The 16,813-nt window shown below is 40.6% G+C and overlaps 1 protein-coding gene across 1 annotated transcript in view; it reads left to right on the top strand.

The window, feature by feature from the left end:
• LOC150083272 (sodium channel protein para-like) overlaps positions 1 to 16,813 on the top strand; it is a 1,345,866-nt gene that overhangs the window by 153,364 nt on the left and 1,175,689 nt on the right. The window contains exon 3 of the mRNA XM_090377950.1: positions 12,259 to 12,485. Within this exon, the coding sequence (XP_090234076.1) occupies positions 12,259 to 12,485 (227 nt within the window). The remainder of the gene's footprint in view (positions 1 to 12,258; positions 12,486 to 16,813) is intronic.

Raw genomic sequence — 16,813 nt, 5'->3', positions numbered from 1 at the left:
CATCCGTGCAACAACAATAGTAAATGAATAACGTGCCTCACTCAGCTCATTGCACTTATCCGTTGTATTTAAATTCAGTTGAAAAAGAGACTCGTTAGTCTTGAAAGCTACTGCCTGCTACTTATTATTGTATATTTTATTATATTACATTAAACTGGGTTATCATTGTATGTATCTATTTTTCTCAACCATGGACCCCAGTACACCAAGCCCATTCGTTACTATTATTAATTATTTTTATTTATATCTACTAACCCAATTCAGTTGGCCTATAGGCCTTAAAATATGAATTTTCCTCCTTAAACATATTTTGATAAAAAATATTAACAGCAGTTTCTGTAATTCCTGTAATCACTTCAAAATTATTAAATGGCATGACAGGTGTTCTTTCTTTACTACTATTTAATGGCTGTGAAATTTGGGATCACTGTATATAAAAAGCTTCAATAATTTCCACAGTCAACAATTCTCAGTTAACCAATATAACGATATCACCTTCAGATAGCTGAAAGCTTAGTCTATGATCTGCTTCTCATCCCCAGTTGGAAATTGCTCATACTATTAAGCTATTTTAATTAGATCTCTTGATCTAATTAAAATAGTTGGAATACTCAAGCGGTAATAACTTAAAACGCAGTTTACAGACACAGTATGTTGACACCACATAGCCTTAATTGCTTTGCACTTATATGCACGCAACTCCTGATCCTTCCTTTATTAACTGAATATGCCATATTTCACTATACCAGTCTTTGGATAGCACCATTTCTGCATTGCCCTTAGAGAATTAAGCGCAATCTGCAGCTTAAATTCATTCAATTTATTAACACTCCTGGTATTATCATATAATTAGATTTTATTTATTTTATTGCTTTTTTTAGCATTCCTACAGCAACCTTGATACATCCCCATATTGCTGATCAAGAACATTTGTCGTGGTCTGTGACTTCAAGAGGTTTTGGGCTTGTTTCTGTCTCTGTGCATGAAGTAATTAGAAGTAGCTCATAACTACTATCGAGGAGAATACCAGTGTAATTTTGGCTCATGGCAGTAACATGTCTTTCATACAACTCCTAATTAGCAGTGTCTCTGAACCCAAAGAACTCCTCAACAAGACAAAACTACAATTATGGGCTGCCACAAGGTTTTCAAATGCCCCCTCTATCTTTTAATGAACAAACAATCCTCACCCCCCTGACTCTTCACCCCAACACACACTCACATTCCATGGTCGCCGACCTGGCTGTATGATAGTTTTGTCAGTGTTCCTCTGTGACATTAGAAAAATTTCTTACACCACCACTAGTCAAATGAATTATCTTTACAAATCAATATTTTTGAACTAACCAAGCAAGCCTGGATGAGATAAAACTATCAGAGTCCCTCAACTTTGCAGTTAATCTATACTGCTTTCATCATATAATACTTTCTATCATGTCTGTGCAAATTGTTAAAACAAGTAGATTTTGCCCTAGGTTGCCTCCGTAGCCAGGTGGGCAGGAGCAGCATGTGCGTAGCACATGCTTCTTGATTAGACCGGGGTTTGAGCCCATGACCACCAAACACGGAGGATGCAGAAAGGTCAGGGAATGACCACCGCATATCCCTGGAGCAATATGGCCTTAGTTGCTAATGCTCCTAAAAACCAAATAACAACAACAGATTTTGCCCTATCTCACGAAATTTTTCCATCTCCATAGACATATATGCAGGTATCAACAAAAGCATGGTATAAATAAAATGAAAACTAAGATTGCTTGGTGGAAGTTGCAAAATGCATAGCAAGTAGGTGTCTTGTTCTCGCCTGTCTTCTGAGTCATCACTCTTTATGCTTACATGTTTGAAATGTTGGAAAACAAAGTACTTCGTACTGAATTTAATTGCTTTTAGCACATTTTACAGAATTTGAGACTCTGGTTTTAAAAACTTACTTGTTGAAAGTTGAGCTCACCTGCTCAACTTTTCTAGATCCTGTTGCAGCCGTGTACTGTCATTAGTGCCATTAACAACCCTGCCGACCTTTGTATCACCTGCTTGAAAAATTCCTGTATATCATTGTAATTTTCTGGGCAAATGGGAACTAATGACTATTGAAACAAAAGGCGTAAGGCTGAAGTAACAAAAGCCGAAGTCAACCAGTTGTTGTTCATATTAGCATTAGCAAAGGCATGTGATGCAAGAAAGCAAGCTTATATAACATCAGCCAAAAAAAAAAAAAAAATCCTTCTCATTTCACCTATCCATTCACTCCAAATGTTTGTCTAGTTCTGCCTTGACGCTATTTAAGCTATCAACTTCTACAACAACAGATGGAAATTTGTTCCTGCAATCAACCAACCGCTGGCTAAAGGCAAACTTCTGGACATCTATCCTACAACTGTCTTTCCTCAATTTGAATTTATGCCCTCTCAGGTGATTATTCTGAGCAAGAGGAAAAATCCCATCAGCATTGAGCATGCTCAAACCATTCAAGGCTTTATACACCTCTATCAGATCACCTCGCTGGTGCCTAGTCTCCAGACACTGTAATTTGCAAAACTTAAGCCTTTCTTCGTAAGAGCACCCCTTTGTTCCATTCACTAATCTTGTTGCCCTTCTCTATACTCGTTCCAGCAGCTCTACATCCTTCTTGAAATGAGGCCTCCAGACCAGTATACAGTACCCTAGGTGTGGCCTGACCATTGCCTTATACAAGGGAATAATCACCTCCTTATCCCTGCTAGAAAAATTCCTATATATCATTGACAGTACACCATGAGATACTCTTGCAGCCCGTCTGCACTGCTCAGAGAACTTCATATCTGCCTGCACAACCACCCCCAGGTCCCTTTCATTCTCTACCACTGTCAGTGTAGTACCACACAGTTGATACGTTACTCTGGGGTTACTGCTTCCCATATGCAGTATTTTACATTTGTCAATGTTAATCTTCAGCCCACCTGCTCAACTTTTCTAGATCCTTTTGCAGCAGCGTACTGTCAGTAGTGCCATTAACAACCCTGCCGACCTTTGTATTATCTGCAAACTTGGATATTAAGCCTGATATACCATCATCAATATCATTAATAAATAGATAAAACAACAATGGTTCAATCATGTTGTGTGAAATACCAATAAATAACAAACCACAGGAAATATAAATTTTTTTGTTTATACTCCAGGATGACCACACGATCAGAGCAGTTTACAAGATACAGAGAATACAAGAAACAGCACCGTATTTAGCAGTCACAGGCTGCATAAGTAAACATACTTTGAGATCATTCAAAGCACGTTTACTTATGCATCCTCATGCCTGACCACTCGGCTACGGCGCCCAGGGCCATGCCGAGCCATTTTAGTACCTGAGGCAAGAATGAAAAATTGCACCCTACTGTTAATGATGGCAATGTTGGCAATTATTTAATCTTTCTTTTGGCGCCCCTTTTAGATTTTAACCTGAGGCAAGAGCCTCGTTCACCTCACCTTCGGCACAGCTCTGACAGCGGCCATTCTGTGATTGACTTCAACCAGACCTCTTCTAACTCATTGGTTCAACCTACTTCTTATAGATCTTCTTCCTATAGATAGATATGGAAATTGTGGACTGGCAATATGCCATGTGGAATAATAAATCCAATTGGCCTATTACAGAGGACATCGAAACTTTATGCTGTCTATAATAGGATGACAGTGCAGGAAGTATAATGACCAAAATGTCATAAAATGAATAGTGTCCAAGGATATTTCTGTTGTCAGAAAAATTTGAGACCTTCAGTTTAAAGAGATGGGACTGTAGAGTAGATTGGGATATGTCTCATGATCTGTCAACTGGAAAGAAAACTGTACAGTGTTGGTCACAAGTTCATTATGAGAATTAGTCAAAAGTAGTCAATCCCAAAAGCCACAAATGCATTCATAGGAGAAGTTGCATAAAAAATGCCAAAACTTTCGGCAATAAATAGTCAGGGTTTAACTGAACATGTAAAAACACAGGACACTCACAGACAATCATGTAATATCAATTTACAGAAGTATGCAGGTTGATTACTTAATTTGCAGAATGGTCTTATTATAATCTTTCTCACTGCGGTGCACCAGTGCTCTCTCCTTTTTTTAAATAACCTCTTTTGAAGTGTATACATTGGGTCATCTATGAATCCACACAGAAGCATTCCCAGAAGCCATTAGCATTAGCAAGGGCACATGATGCAAGAAACCATGCTTATATAGCATCAGCCAAAAAAAAAAAAAAAAAAAAAAACACACACACACACACACCCCTTCTCATTTCACTCATACACGCGCTCCAAACGTTTGTCTAGTTCTGCTTAAATGGGTTCTGCCTTGAACCCATTTAAGCTATCAACTTCTACAACGACAGATGGAAGTTTGTTCCAGCAATCAACCACCCACTGGTTAAAGGCAAACTTCCACACATCTATCCGACAACTGTCTTTCCTCAATTTGAATTTATTCATTCTCAGGCAATTATTCTGAGCAAGAGGAAGAATCTCATCAGCATTGTGCATGCTCAAACCATTCAAGGATTTATACACCTCAATCAGATCACCTCGCAGGTGCCTAGTCTTCAGACACTGTAATTTGCAACATTTAAGCCTTTCTTCATAAGAGCAACCCTTTGTTCCATTCACTAATCTTGTTGCCCTTCTCTGTACTCGATCCAACAGCTCTACATCCTTCTTAAATTGAGGCCTCCAGACCTGTATACAGTACTCGAGGTGTGGCCTGACCATTGCCTTATACAAGGGGATAATCACCTCCTTATCCCTGCTAGAAAAATTCCTGTACATCATTAACAAGACACCATGAGTTACTTTTGCAGACCGTCTGCACTGCTCAGAAAACTTCATATCTGCCTATACAATTACCCCCAGGTCCTTTTCACTCTCTACCTCTGTCAGTGTAGTACCACACAGTTCATACGATACTCTGAGGTATTGATTACCACTCACTGTCTTCTCCGTCTCAACCATCCCTTTATCCATAGCAGCAATTTGCTTCTTAGATCTTTCTAAGATCCAAATATATGATATCAAAGTTATTCCCTGCATCCAGTTCCTTTGTGACTACATCATAGTATCCAATCAAATTGGTCAGACAAGACTTCCCTTTAACAAACCCATGCTGTGTCCGAGCTATAACTGAAGTCTTGTCTAGATGATCCTGCAATGCTTCTTTAACCAATGCCTCCATTAATTTCCCTGGAATAGAAGTTAAACTAACAGGTCTGTAATTACCTGGGTCTCCTTTTGATCCTTCTTTGTGGATTTCGGTAACATTTGTACATTTCCAGTCCATGGGTACCTCCCCTGAGTCGAAGGAAGCTGTCATAATTGTGGCTAAGGGTTTGCTTACTTTCTTTGCTGCCTCCTTTAATATAACTGGATAGATTCCATCCACCCCCACGTGCCTTTCTTATGTTCATCTTCAACAATTTCTCCTCCATTTTACTCTCAGTTATTACAAGGTTATCTAGCTTATTGCCAGAGTTTAATACACCTCTGGCATTCTCCTCCCTGAATAACTCCTCATGTGTGAATTTCGATGCAAAATATTCATTTACTTTGGCTGCTACCTGAACAGGATCATCAGCAGTTGAACTATCAATATCAAGTGGACCAATCTGATTCATCCCTTTCCTTCTAGAGTTTACATAAGTAAAGAACTATTTGCTGTTTTTCTTTGCATCCCTTGCCAAAGATTTCTCGTAATTTGCCTTTGCCTGCCTAACCTCTGTTGTGACTTGGTTACAGACCAGCTTATATACCAAAATTGATAATTTTTCAAATCTTCAATTATGCTGCTCATAAATCAGTTCACACTTTCACCAAATAATTTAGGCCTCTTTGCAACTATCAGACATATCAGAACTTTTACAGGTGAAGGACTGTTTAAACCACAGGGGAGAAGCACTGATATCCTCCAAAACAACAAAGGAGGGGAGAAAGCCATGATGGACAGCTACAGATTGCTGAGTTTGACTTAATGATAGGTAGTATCATGGAGTTTGTGGTAGGTACAGTACCATTTTGAGAGAAATAATATACTTAATGGATCACAGCATGGTATTTCATGGAGGGAAAATCTTCCCTAACCAACCTTGTAATTATTAACAAGTCATAAAACAGCAGTAAAAGTTTTATGAACAGAAACATTAAAGCTGAATGTAAGGATCAACTTTGATATTATTTACCTCAGTAAAGTGTTTATATACTTCCTCGTTAAAGGCTATTATAGGTTCTTTTTTATACTGCAGCATGACCACTAGGTTAGAGTGGTTCACAGTTAATAATTTTGACAATGAATACAATTGTCAAAATTATTGACTGGACTATAGTTAAAGCCTGCAATCATGTAGGCTTTAACCACAGTCCAGTCAAACACATGTGCATTACTGCACTCTTGTTCTTGACCACTCAGTTAAGTCAGACCATTCTGGTGCAAACTGAGTTTACTGGTAAGATCATTGATTCAAGCATTGGCTAAAAGATTGAAGACAGAGTAGTCCTGAATAAACCTACTTCAGGGTAGACCAGTGTAGCTAGCAGAGTCCCTCAGTGAACAATGCTGGGTCACTTATCTTCCTTATCTGCACAGGTAGCAGAGTTAAATTGTTACCGTCCTCTCCCCACTGGGTGGAAAAGGTCTGGTTTCAAATCCTGTCGATGCTAGGAGGAACTTTCATAGATATTTTCACTCCTTGGTTGAGTTAGTTGGTCTCATCCATAGATAACAAGGATCCCCCACCCTGGAAACTCGAGTTTTTCATCTCGCCAAACAGTCAAATTGACCATAGAACATGCAATTTCAGACAAAAGACACACAGCACAGCAGATGAATTAATATTTGGGTGGGCTAATATGACAGTTTGTTAATCCTCCTAATCAATTTTGATAAAGCGGTGCAGGATGTGCTGTCAAAGTTTTCTGGTGATTTAAAGGGAAGAAGGCCAACCGGGCTAGCCAGGTGGGTAAAGTGCCTGCCTGGCAATGCAAAGGTGTGTGTAAGTGTAAGTAAATGTTTTTAGGGTCAAGCGGCACCAGGGGTTCCCCCATCTCCGTGTAGTTTACGTTGTGGTGTATTACAGTACTCTGTAAATGCCAGAGATTTAAAAGTGTATGGATCTTGGATCATGTAATGTCGTGTACCATTGTTCTTCTGGCCATTTAGCCGCTGGACCCCTGTTGGGATCCAACGTCACCCCACTTATGGCCCGTGGAGGCAGGCCAGGAACTCCGTAGACTTAGTTTACTCTGCCAGATCCTGCAGCTTAGTTTCCTGAGATTTCGGAGGCTAGGACCAAAAAAAAAAAAAAAAAAAAAAAAACTTTGGGTGGCATATTCCATCAAGAAAATAAAATAAAGTGATTTTTATTATTTGCGTTGACGTGGGGATATTGTCGCTTTAATTTTTTAGGCCGAATGCTGGGCCTAAAATTTCTTGGTGGTTTTGATGTATTAATTTTGATGTGTGGGAATTTTGCTAGCGTGAAGATAGAGAGGAGGGAGGCAGAAGTATGGAGCCAATAGAGAAGGCGGCCCCAGTTTCAATGGGGCATGCCCATGCCCCACCAGAGAGGAAATGGGATGGCGAGAAGGGGGGACCGTGTGGCCGTCCCCTCCTCCCGGGGAGTTAGGAATTATAGGTGAGGAGGGCTAGAGTGCCCTCTTCAGGTCTCCAATATAGCCTTTGTCTCACGTCTGTTTCTTTTCATTATCACTCATGGGGCAAGCCGCATCCTTGTGTTCCTCTTTCTTTGGTTCAGCATCCTTCTCTGATTGTGTGATAGCTTTTTTTTTTTTTTTTTTTTTTACTTCCCTATCAGGTGGGTTCTGTTCTGTTATCTTAAATGGGTGGCTTTCCGTTCTCAACTTTGGGTGGCATATTCCAATGGTCATCAATCATTGGTTGATATCCCCGTCCTTAGTTTCTCGTATTCCTTGGTGTCCATATTTGGTTTCATTACTCCTGTTGGCTTGGTGGATGGCTATTTGTAGTTTACTTCTGGAGAAGACGTCCTGGGCAAAGGGACTAAAGGCCGCAAATTCTTCTGGTGTGTCCAGGAGATGGTGTTAGGGATGTATTTAATTTTCGTGATCATTTGACATCTGATGTCTTCGTATATTTCACACTGATGCATAACGTGATGCCATGTTTCTAGTTTGCCGCAGAGACAGTGTGATTCTTCGATTATGCCCAAGGCATTTAATTTGGCCTTGAAAGGCCCGTGGCCGGTGAGTAGAAAAGTAGTGTTTAGGCCTGGGTACAGCCATGCGGGAGCCTTGGGATACAGCTTGGTTACTTGGGGAATAAATTTTTTTGTTATCGCTCCTTTTTCCACGTCTGTCCATCTTCTCTGCCAAATTTGTACAAGGTGGTCCACTATTTTTTGTTTCTTGTTTTTCCTGTTATTGGTGATGTCGATGGTAAGACTGTTTTAGGTGGTTTGGGTTCCTTTGGCTAGTAGATACACTGTAGGGCACTCATACTAGCCGTGTTACATGCTCTTGTTATTGTTAATAATATGTTGCATTGGATCGTGTCCAGTATCCTTTTATTCACTGCTGTTCCTGCTTTCTTGTACCATATGGGAGATCCATATGTTATTATCGGGATGAAGATGGCTTTATAATACAGGGACAGGGTTCTCCTGTTTAGCCCCCAGTCCCTGCGTGTAACTCTGGCAACGAGCACTGTGTATTTCCACAGTTTCTCTTTTAGATAGATTAGGTGTGGTTTAAATGATAAGTTCTGATCGATGATCAGTCCCAGATATTTAATTTGTGTTGACAGTTTGATTGTTTGTCCTGCTAGCTTGATTTCTGATGGTCTTCTAAGGTTTAACTTCCCTCTCAGTAGTACTGAGTCCGTCTTCGTTGGCAAGATGAAGGTGTGTAGTTTTGCCCAGTCCTGCAAGGTTTCAAGGGCTTGGTTTGCAAGCGTTTCAAGGTTCTGTCTGGAATCCGCCACGACCGTTAGTACGAGGTCGTCTGCGAAGGCCTGGGCCTCCACCTCCCCCAGGTCCATGGTGAGGAACTCGTCAAACACTATGTTCCACAGAAGCGGCCCCAGGACAGATCCCTGACGGCAGCCCCTGCAGACTGGCCAGGTCAACTTCTTGTAGGGCGTTATTACTTGGACGTTTCTGTCCGAGAGATAAGTTTTGATGCTCCTGTACAAATTTCTTGGTGTTCTCGCTGCCGTGTACCTGCAAAGGACGCTCGGCCACCAGAGGGTGTCGAACGCCCCAGCAAAGCCGACGGCTATGACCAGGAAATATTTCTTGGTACACTGCATCGCTTTGGTGATTAGGCCTTGGACGGCATCTATGGTCGAAGATCCCGATTTGAAGCAGTATTGCTTGGGTGAATTCAGGTTTGCCTCATTATAGTGGTTGTGGATCCTTTTATGTAATAATCTTTCGTATAGCTTGCTGAGTGTCGACAATAAGGCTATGGGTCTATATGAATTGGGATTTTCCTGGCGCTGTTTCGATTTTTGAGGATCAGTTTTAGATTGGCCATCCTCCAGCTGGTGGGGAACTGGCCCTCTCTGATACAGGTGTTGTACAGTCGGAGCAGGAGGTCCAGCATAACCTCCGCTGCTTTCTTGACCATTTCCGGCTCGATGAGATCGGGGCCAGGGCACTTTTCGTTCCTGGTTTGTGATACCGCTTCTTGTAGTTCGTTGGCTGTGAAAGGGGGTTCTAGTTGTTGGGTCTCATATTCTTTGTTTGCTTGGCAGATGGCTTTCTGGTCCTCTGTTAGTATGCCTGGTAGGTCTTGGATTAGATTGCTGAGTATGTTCTTTATTGAGTCCTGCAATGTTGCAGTGAGTGTGCCTTGCGCCGTATTTGTTGCGGTCATCACTTCGCCTCTGGGGAGTTTGTTTGTGGTGATTTTATACACCACTCCCCAGGGTTCAGTATTTCCTGTTACTTGGACAAGTCGTTCCCAGGATGTTTTCTTGTTTTTTTTTTTTAATAGTTTCTGTATAAAAGTTTCAGATCTGTCTATATTGTTGTCTCAGTTCCGCGACTTCTGCCTGTGGCCATGTTCTTCGTGCCCTTTGATACTGCTTTCTTTTATCCTGTACTTGTCTTCTCATTCTTTGCAGCTCCGGGTCCACCATGGCATTGCTCCCGTCATCGGAGTTTTCCTTTTCATGGACGCTTCCGCTGCATTGGTGATTATGCAGGTTATATCTTGTGCAAACTGGCTGGGGTCTATCCTTTCACCTTCGATCCCCCATCTGTCCAAGTCCTCCATGTACTGTCTCCCTTGGGTGGATAAGAAATTGAAGTAGGTGTCCCAATTTGCTTTCCCGATTGCGAATCTGTTTGACAGGTATTTAGTGGCGACTGTTCTAGCCCGATTCCTTTGTATGCTGTAAGTGATGGTTCGGTGGTCAGACATAGTCCACGTGTTTTGTACAGTCCAGTGGGTTACGTTTGTATCTATATTTCTGGACGTTAAAGTTATGTCGATCGTTTCTTCCCATAGCATGTTACAATACGTTGGGAGGCAGAACGGCTGGTTTATGACTGTAAATATTGAATTTGCTAGGAAGTCTTCTAGTTTCTGTCCGTTTGAGGTTCCCCTGCGGTCCAGTTTGGCACTGTGCCAGACAGGTGATCGGCAGTTGACATCCGCTCCAATCAAGATTTTATGCCCTACCAGGGTTGTCTGTATTGATTGTAGATATGTTGTGGCAAAGTCGATTTCTACTCCAGGCCTACAGTAGAGGGCTATTATGTAGTAGCTGCATATGGAGCATATTATATAGGCACAGGCTGCCCAGGGCATGCAAAGTTGTGGTATCTTTGTAATCGTTATATCTGGATTTCTTACTAGTACTGCTGCCCAGGGAGTGTCTTCGTTGCTTTGAACAATTTTATAATTGAGTGGGTATCCCCTTACTTGTTTCTGGTTGGTATACGGTTCTAGGACTATGATAATGTCGGCATTATCCTCATCTGCTTGGAGTCATACCTGCTCAACAACCGCTCGAGCTCGGTGGGCATTTAGTTGATGTATCTTTAGTACGCTGCAATTGTATTTTTTATGTTGTATTCCCATAATCGATTCTTTGTTGGTAGGTGCCTTTTACCTTGAGGTAAGTGAGACAGTGAGTCTCGGATGGAGTGGTTGTGATCCATTTGAGGCTTTTGCAATTGGTGCAGATGGGTTCCTTAGTTTTGTTGGGGCAGTTCTTAAAATCATGTCCACTCTCTGAGCAGTGGCCGCAGGTTGGTTCCTTTTGGGCACAGGTGTAAGTGGTCGTGGGTTCAAATCCCGCCTCGGGTTTGGATCACAGTAAAATGCAAAAACTTTGGGAGGTGCATTATGGCCACAGAAGCTGATGCGCCAACAACTAACAAAAAAAAAAAAAAAGGGAAAAAGTGAAAGTAACTACCGGAACCAAGCTGCACTATTTCAAAATGAGTTGGATTGGTGGCAGATATAATTTTAAAAATTGGCAACTAAAAAATGAGAAAAGGAAGGAGCCATCCTCCTCTCTGTAAGATGATGGTGAAGTCGCATTTGAAATATTTTGTTGAAGTGTGTGTTAGTGATTCTAGAGAGAGTTCAAAGATGTGCGACCAGATTTGCAAACAGCACCTATCAGTGTCCATACGAATAATCTCCTTAGAAGGTGCAGATTGCAAAATTTGGCAACTAGACAACAGGGAGGTGAAGACCTGATTGGAGTATATGAAGCCTTAGAGAGGTCAGTAAAATGAATGCAGGCAGTCTGTTTTAATTGGTAGGAGAGAAAAGAACCAAAGGAGATAAACCACACATTGGAAATATAAAGATTAGCAATTCTGTTTCCAATGTATTGTTTACTGTGTTAAAAATGTTCATTTTCCAAAAGCTCAATGTAACTAAAAATGAACTCTGATTTTTTGATGAAGCAAAACTTTAGAAGAAAAATTGTTTTTTTTTTTTTTTGTTCAAAATAAGAAAATTTGCATTTATCACAATTCGCTTTGTTATCTGGTTTATTTATTAACAATGTAATACCTGCACATCATCAGTTATGTTACTATGTCTATACATTGTATGTTTCTACATTTCATACGTGTATAGAAACAGTTTAAAAGTTTTTATCTGAAGGATATTTAGTGAAATACAGAGTTTCCAATGTTTATTAAAATTTTTTTTAAGTATTATTAATAATTAATTTTTCAATGACCTTTAAAAGTCAAATTCAATATAATTATGTCATGAATCAGAACTTTTTTTCTTATAGATGTTTGTAGTGATAAGCAAAGGAAAAGATATTTTTCGGTTCAGTGCAACAAGTTCCATGTGGATTCTAAGTCCTTTCAACCCTATCCGTCGTGTTGCCATCTGCGTCCTTGTCCATCCTGCCTTCAGCTTTCTTGTGATTGTCACCATCCTTGTAAACTGTGTTCTCATGACGCTGCCCTCAAATGAACAAACAGGAGTCTCAACAAACCAAACAGACCAAACGGAGTAAGTGAAATAAAAGTTTTCATTTTCTTTATGAACATTTTACAATATGAGTTTTAACAGTATATTTAAACTTTAAGTAACTGGCACAGAAAATCAAAGCATCCCTAAGAAAACTGATAACAAACAATTTTCATGCACAACAAATTCACTTCAATATTCTTTTTTTCTGGCGGTATGTAGTTTAATTCATGATGTTAAAATTATTTTTAATGCAGGATAAAAGTAGATTTCATTCTGAACTTGATCATGCATATAATTTTCTTCAGCAACTGTAAGTGTGACTCGATTCAACATCTCACAATTCTGATATGGAATGGCCACCCCACTGTTATTCATCCAGAATATCAACCAAATGTGCAGTAAGTAGGATACCTGGGCCCATGAATACAAAGCGGAGTTGCCACTTTATAGCTCATGTTTATCTTCGAGTATGTGCTCATTCAGTCTACAATACATAATTTTACTTATTTGTCAGTCTATGGCCCTTCTGCTGAGCAGGGTAGGTGTTCATATCAAACATTCCCAATGAATTATTTATAATACCCCTGAGATAAGGAAATCATTATTTGCACCACATGTCCTAATACATGTTTGGATCCACTACAGAAAGCTCAGCCAGAGTACAACACCCTGCCTGGTGTTGGACAGGAATAGGTGGGGGGGGGGGACTGTGGTTTTCAGCTCTGCAGATAAGAGGCCAGATGATGCTGGCTTCTTATCTGCAGATCAACACAACACCACCCCACAAAACACTTATGCAAGCCACCCTACACACACACACACACACACACACACACACACACACACACACACACACACACACACACACACACACACACACACACACACACACACACACACATCTGGCCTCTACAGAGTTATGTATGCTTCACAGAGTAACAAACGGGAGTTGTGGGTAACCATCGATGCTGCCAGTGAAACAACAATATACACTATAATATGATCTAATACATGCTAGTAAACATCCATTTTAGTCATAAAACAGGTGAATCCCGAGGCGTATCAGTATTGTTTAATTGTGGATTTTAAAAATATATCAAATTGTAAATAATGATAGTATGAAGAACTCTGACACTTTCAGAATTCTTCTCAGAGAGAAGAATTCTGAAAATTCTTCAGAGAAAGAACTCTGAGCATTCAGAAGCATCACATCTGAATGCTCAAGTAGTTAGCATATCGAGATGGTTCTTTTAACACTGATAACAGTGATGCAAATGTACTGTAAACTTGGATTGTTGTTAATGTAGGATTTTAGGCACATCAGCAACTTAGGCCGTATTGCTATGTATAATATGTCTAAATTGCATGTGTTTTGTGTTTGATTGGCTGAATGAAAAACCCTAGTTTCCAGGAGGAAAACTATGCTGTCATCACTTGAGGCTGATTAACTCAGCCACATTGAGAAAAAGACCCATAAAAATTCGAATCTCGTCATTGATGGGATTCCAATTCAGGTCTTTTCCGCCTGGTGTGGAAAGAACAATGATTATTAGCAATGGTAAATGATGAAAGAAAGCAAGCTTATACAGCATCAGCCAAAAAAAAAAAAAAAAACTCCTGATACCCCTAATTTCACCTATTCATTCCCTCCAATGGTTTATCTAGTTCTTCCATGAATTTATTTAAGCTATCAACTTCCACAACGATAGATGGAAGTTTTGTTCCAACAATCAACCGCCTGCTGGCTAAAGACAAACTTCACACATATCTATTCTGCAAGCAACATTCCTCATTTTGAATTGTGTACCTCATTATGTGTATAGTCTGAGCAAGAGGAAGAATCCCATCAGCATTGAGCTTGCTCAATCCATTCAAAGCCTTAAACACTACAATCGGATCCCTTCACAGGTGCCTAGTTTGCAAATGCTGCTATTTGCAGAACTGAAGCCTTTTGTGGTAAGGGCATCCCCCTTTGTTCACCTTACCAATCTCGTTGCCCTTCTTTCTCATTGTCCCATATGCATTACTCAAGATGTGGCATGACCATTGCCTTATACAATGGGATAATTTCCTCCTTATCCCTGCTAGCAAAATTCCTGTATGTAATTGACAAAACCCCATGAGCCGTCCTGGCAGCCCATCTGCATTGCTCAGAAAACTTCATATCTGATTGTACAATTACCCCCAAGGGACTTTTTCATTCTCCACTACCCAGAGTGTAATACCACACAATTGGTATGTTACTCTGAGGTTGGCCCCGGGTGCCAAGCGTTATAGTGATCAAGTGATTCCCTGAGTGATTTCTAGAGCATTTTTATCAGAGCTACAGTTATATTCATTTGTAAAAGTTTTCTTACATTCCCATTAATTATTTGTTAACTTAGTATTACGAATTATAACTAAGTTACAGGAAGGAAAACCACCTTTCTTTTTTCCATTACACTAAAACTCAGTTTTGTCTTATATCTCGCAAAAAGGATTCTTCTGCTCCTATGCTTATGTTTAGTGACACTCCGATTTCTAGGCAAAATGATATATCTCTTTTGGGGATTACCCTGACTTCTAATCTCTCTTGGCACAAGCACATTACAAATATTGCTTCCTCTGCATCTAAAAAACTTGGTTTTCTCTTTCGCTCTCAGCGTTATTTTTCTTCCAAACAGCTTTTCACTCTGTATAAATCGCAAATCCGCCCTGCCATGGAATATTGTTCCCACATCTGGGGTGGTGCCCCCAAAACCTCTCTCAGGCTTCTTGATTCCATTCAGAAGAGGGCAGTTAGGTTAATTAATGATTCATCTCTAACAGAGTTTCTCCACTCGCTTTCGCATAGACGCACTGTTTCTGCTGCATGCCTCTTCTATAGATACTTCCATGGGCACTGTTCTTCTGAATTGGCTTCTATAATTCCCGCTCTCTCTTTCAAAACAGTTCGAACTCGTGCCGCCACCAGCCAACATCCATTTACTGTCCAACTTCAAACCCACAGAACCAACTTTTCATCTTCCTCATTTATTCATTCAACTGCCATTTTCTGGAACAACCTTCCTTCATATGTATTTCCTGAAAATTACAATCTACAGAAGTTCAAGTCCAATGTCAACAAATATCTTCTTTCCTCTTCTCAACCTCCAACCCAAGCACGGTACTAAGTACTATAGGTTCTAATACCTCTCGTGTTTGGGGTTCACATAAAAAAAAAAAAAAAAAAAAACTAACTTACTAACCTTTACACTGCTTGGTCACTCTAGCGGCACAGCTCCTGCCTCCCCGTGGCAGGGCCGGTAGAAATCCACTCTCCCGGGGCTGAAAGGAGCCAAGATGGAAAACAGTTCTTTTCCACCTTTAGAGCCATCGAACTCAAGACTAGAAAATGACACCGAAAATGACTATTCTCAAGGCCGCCTCCGTAGCCAGGTGGGAAGGAGCAGCAGTGCGTAGCACACGCTTCTTGATTAGACCAGGGTTCGAGCCCGTCACCACCAAATACGGAGGATGCGGAAAGGTCAGGGAATGACCACCGCATATCCCGGAGCAATATGGCCTCAGTTGCTAATGCTCCTAAAAAAAACCAAATAACCTTGTCCAAAAATGCATAGTCTGCTGCAGATTCACCAAAAACAGTAAAACGGCTCCAGTCTGGGGATCTTCTGGTAGAGACCATGAAATCCCAGCATTCCGAAAAATTATTAAACATGACTACTTTTGGCAGACAACCAATAAATGTTACTCCCCTGCCACCCTAAACTCCTTGAAGGGAGTAATCACAGAATGGGACTTGTTAACTGTATCAGAGGAGGAGATAGTTCAAGAGCTACGTAAACAAAAAGTCATACAAACAAGGAGAATTATAACTCGGAAAGATGGTGTTCTTGTTCCCACTAGGAGCATAATTCTCACTTTCAGCTCTCCCATCCTACCATCATCTGTTAAAGCAGGCTATCTCCATTGCAGTGTCCGTCCTTACATCCCAAACCCAATCAGGTGCTACGTGCCAAAAATGCGGACACTCCCAAACTGCATGTCGAGGTGAGTCAGTATGGCCAATTTGTGGATCGAAAGAGCACAATCAAACTGAATGCACTGCTACGACTTCTGTTTGTCCAAACTGTAAGGGTGATCACCCAGCTTTTTCCAAAAGTTGCGAACTTCGGAAGCAAGGAAAAAAAAATCCAGAAATATAAAGTTGAGAATAAAGTGACATATTCAGAGGCGAGAAGACAAATACTAAAAACAGATCCGAAACGTACATATGAAATGGCTGCTAAACAATTTCAGTCAATAGGTACACAAACAAATGTTGCCGTTCCCCCAAATATGTCCATCGCTAATTGGGCACGCTCCATGCTCTCTGCCCCCAAACAGTG

The sequence above is a fragment of the Mastigoproctus giganteus genome, chromosome 7, assembly GCF_048544385.1.
Source record: "Mastigoproctus giganteus isolate SK-2022 chromosome 7, ASM4854438v1, whole genome shotgun sequence".
NCBI lineage: Eukaryota > Metazoa > Arthropoda > Arachnida > Uropygi > Thelyphonidae > Mastigoproctus > Mastigoproctus giganteus.
The sequence above is the reverse complement of the archived record's forward strand: the minus strand, read 5'-3'. Positions and strand labels throughout refer to the sequence as shown.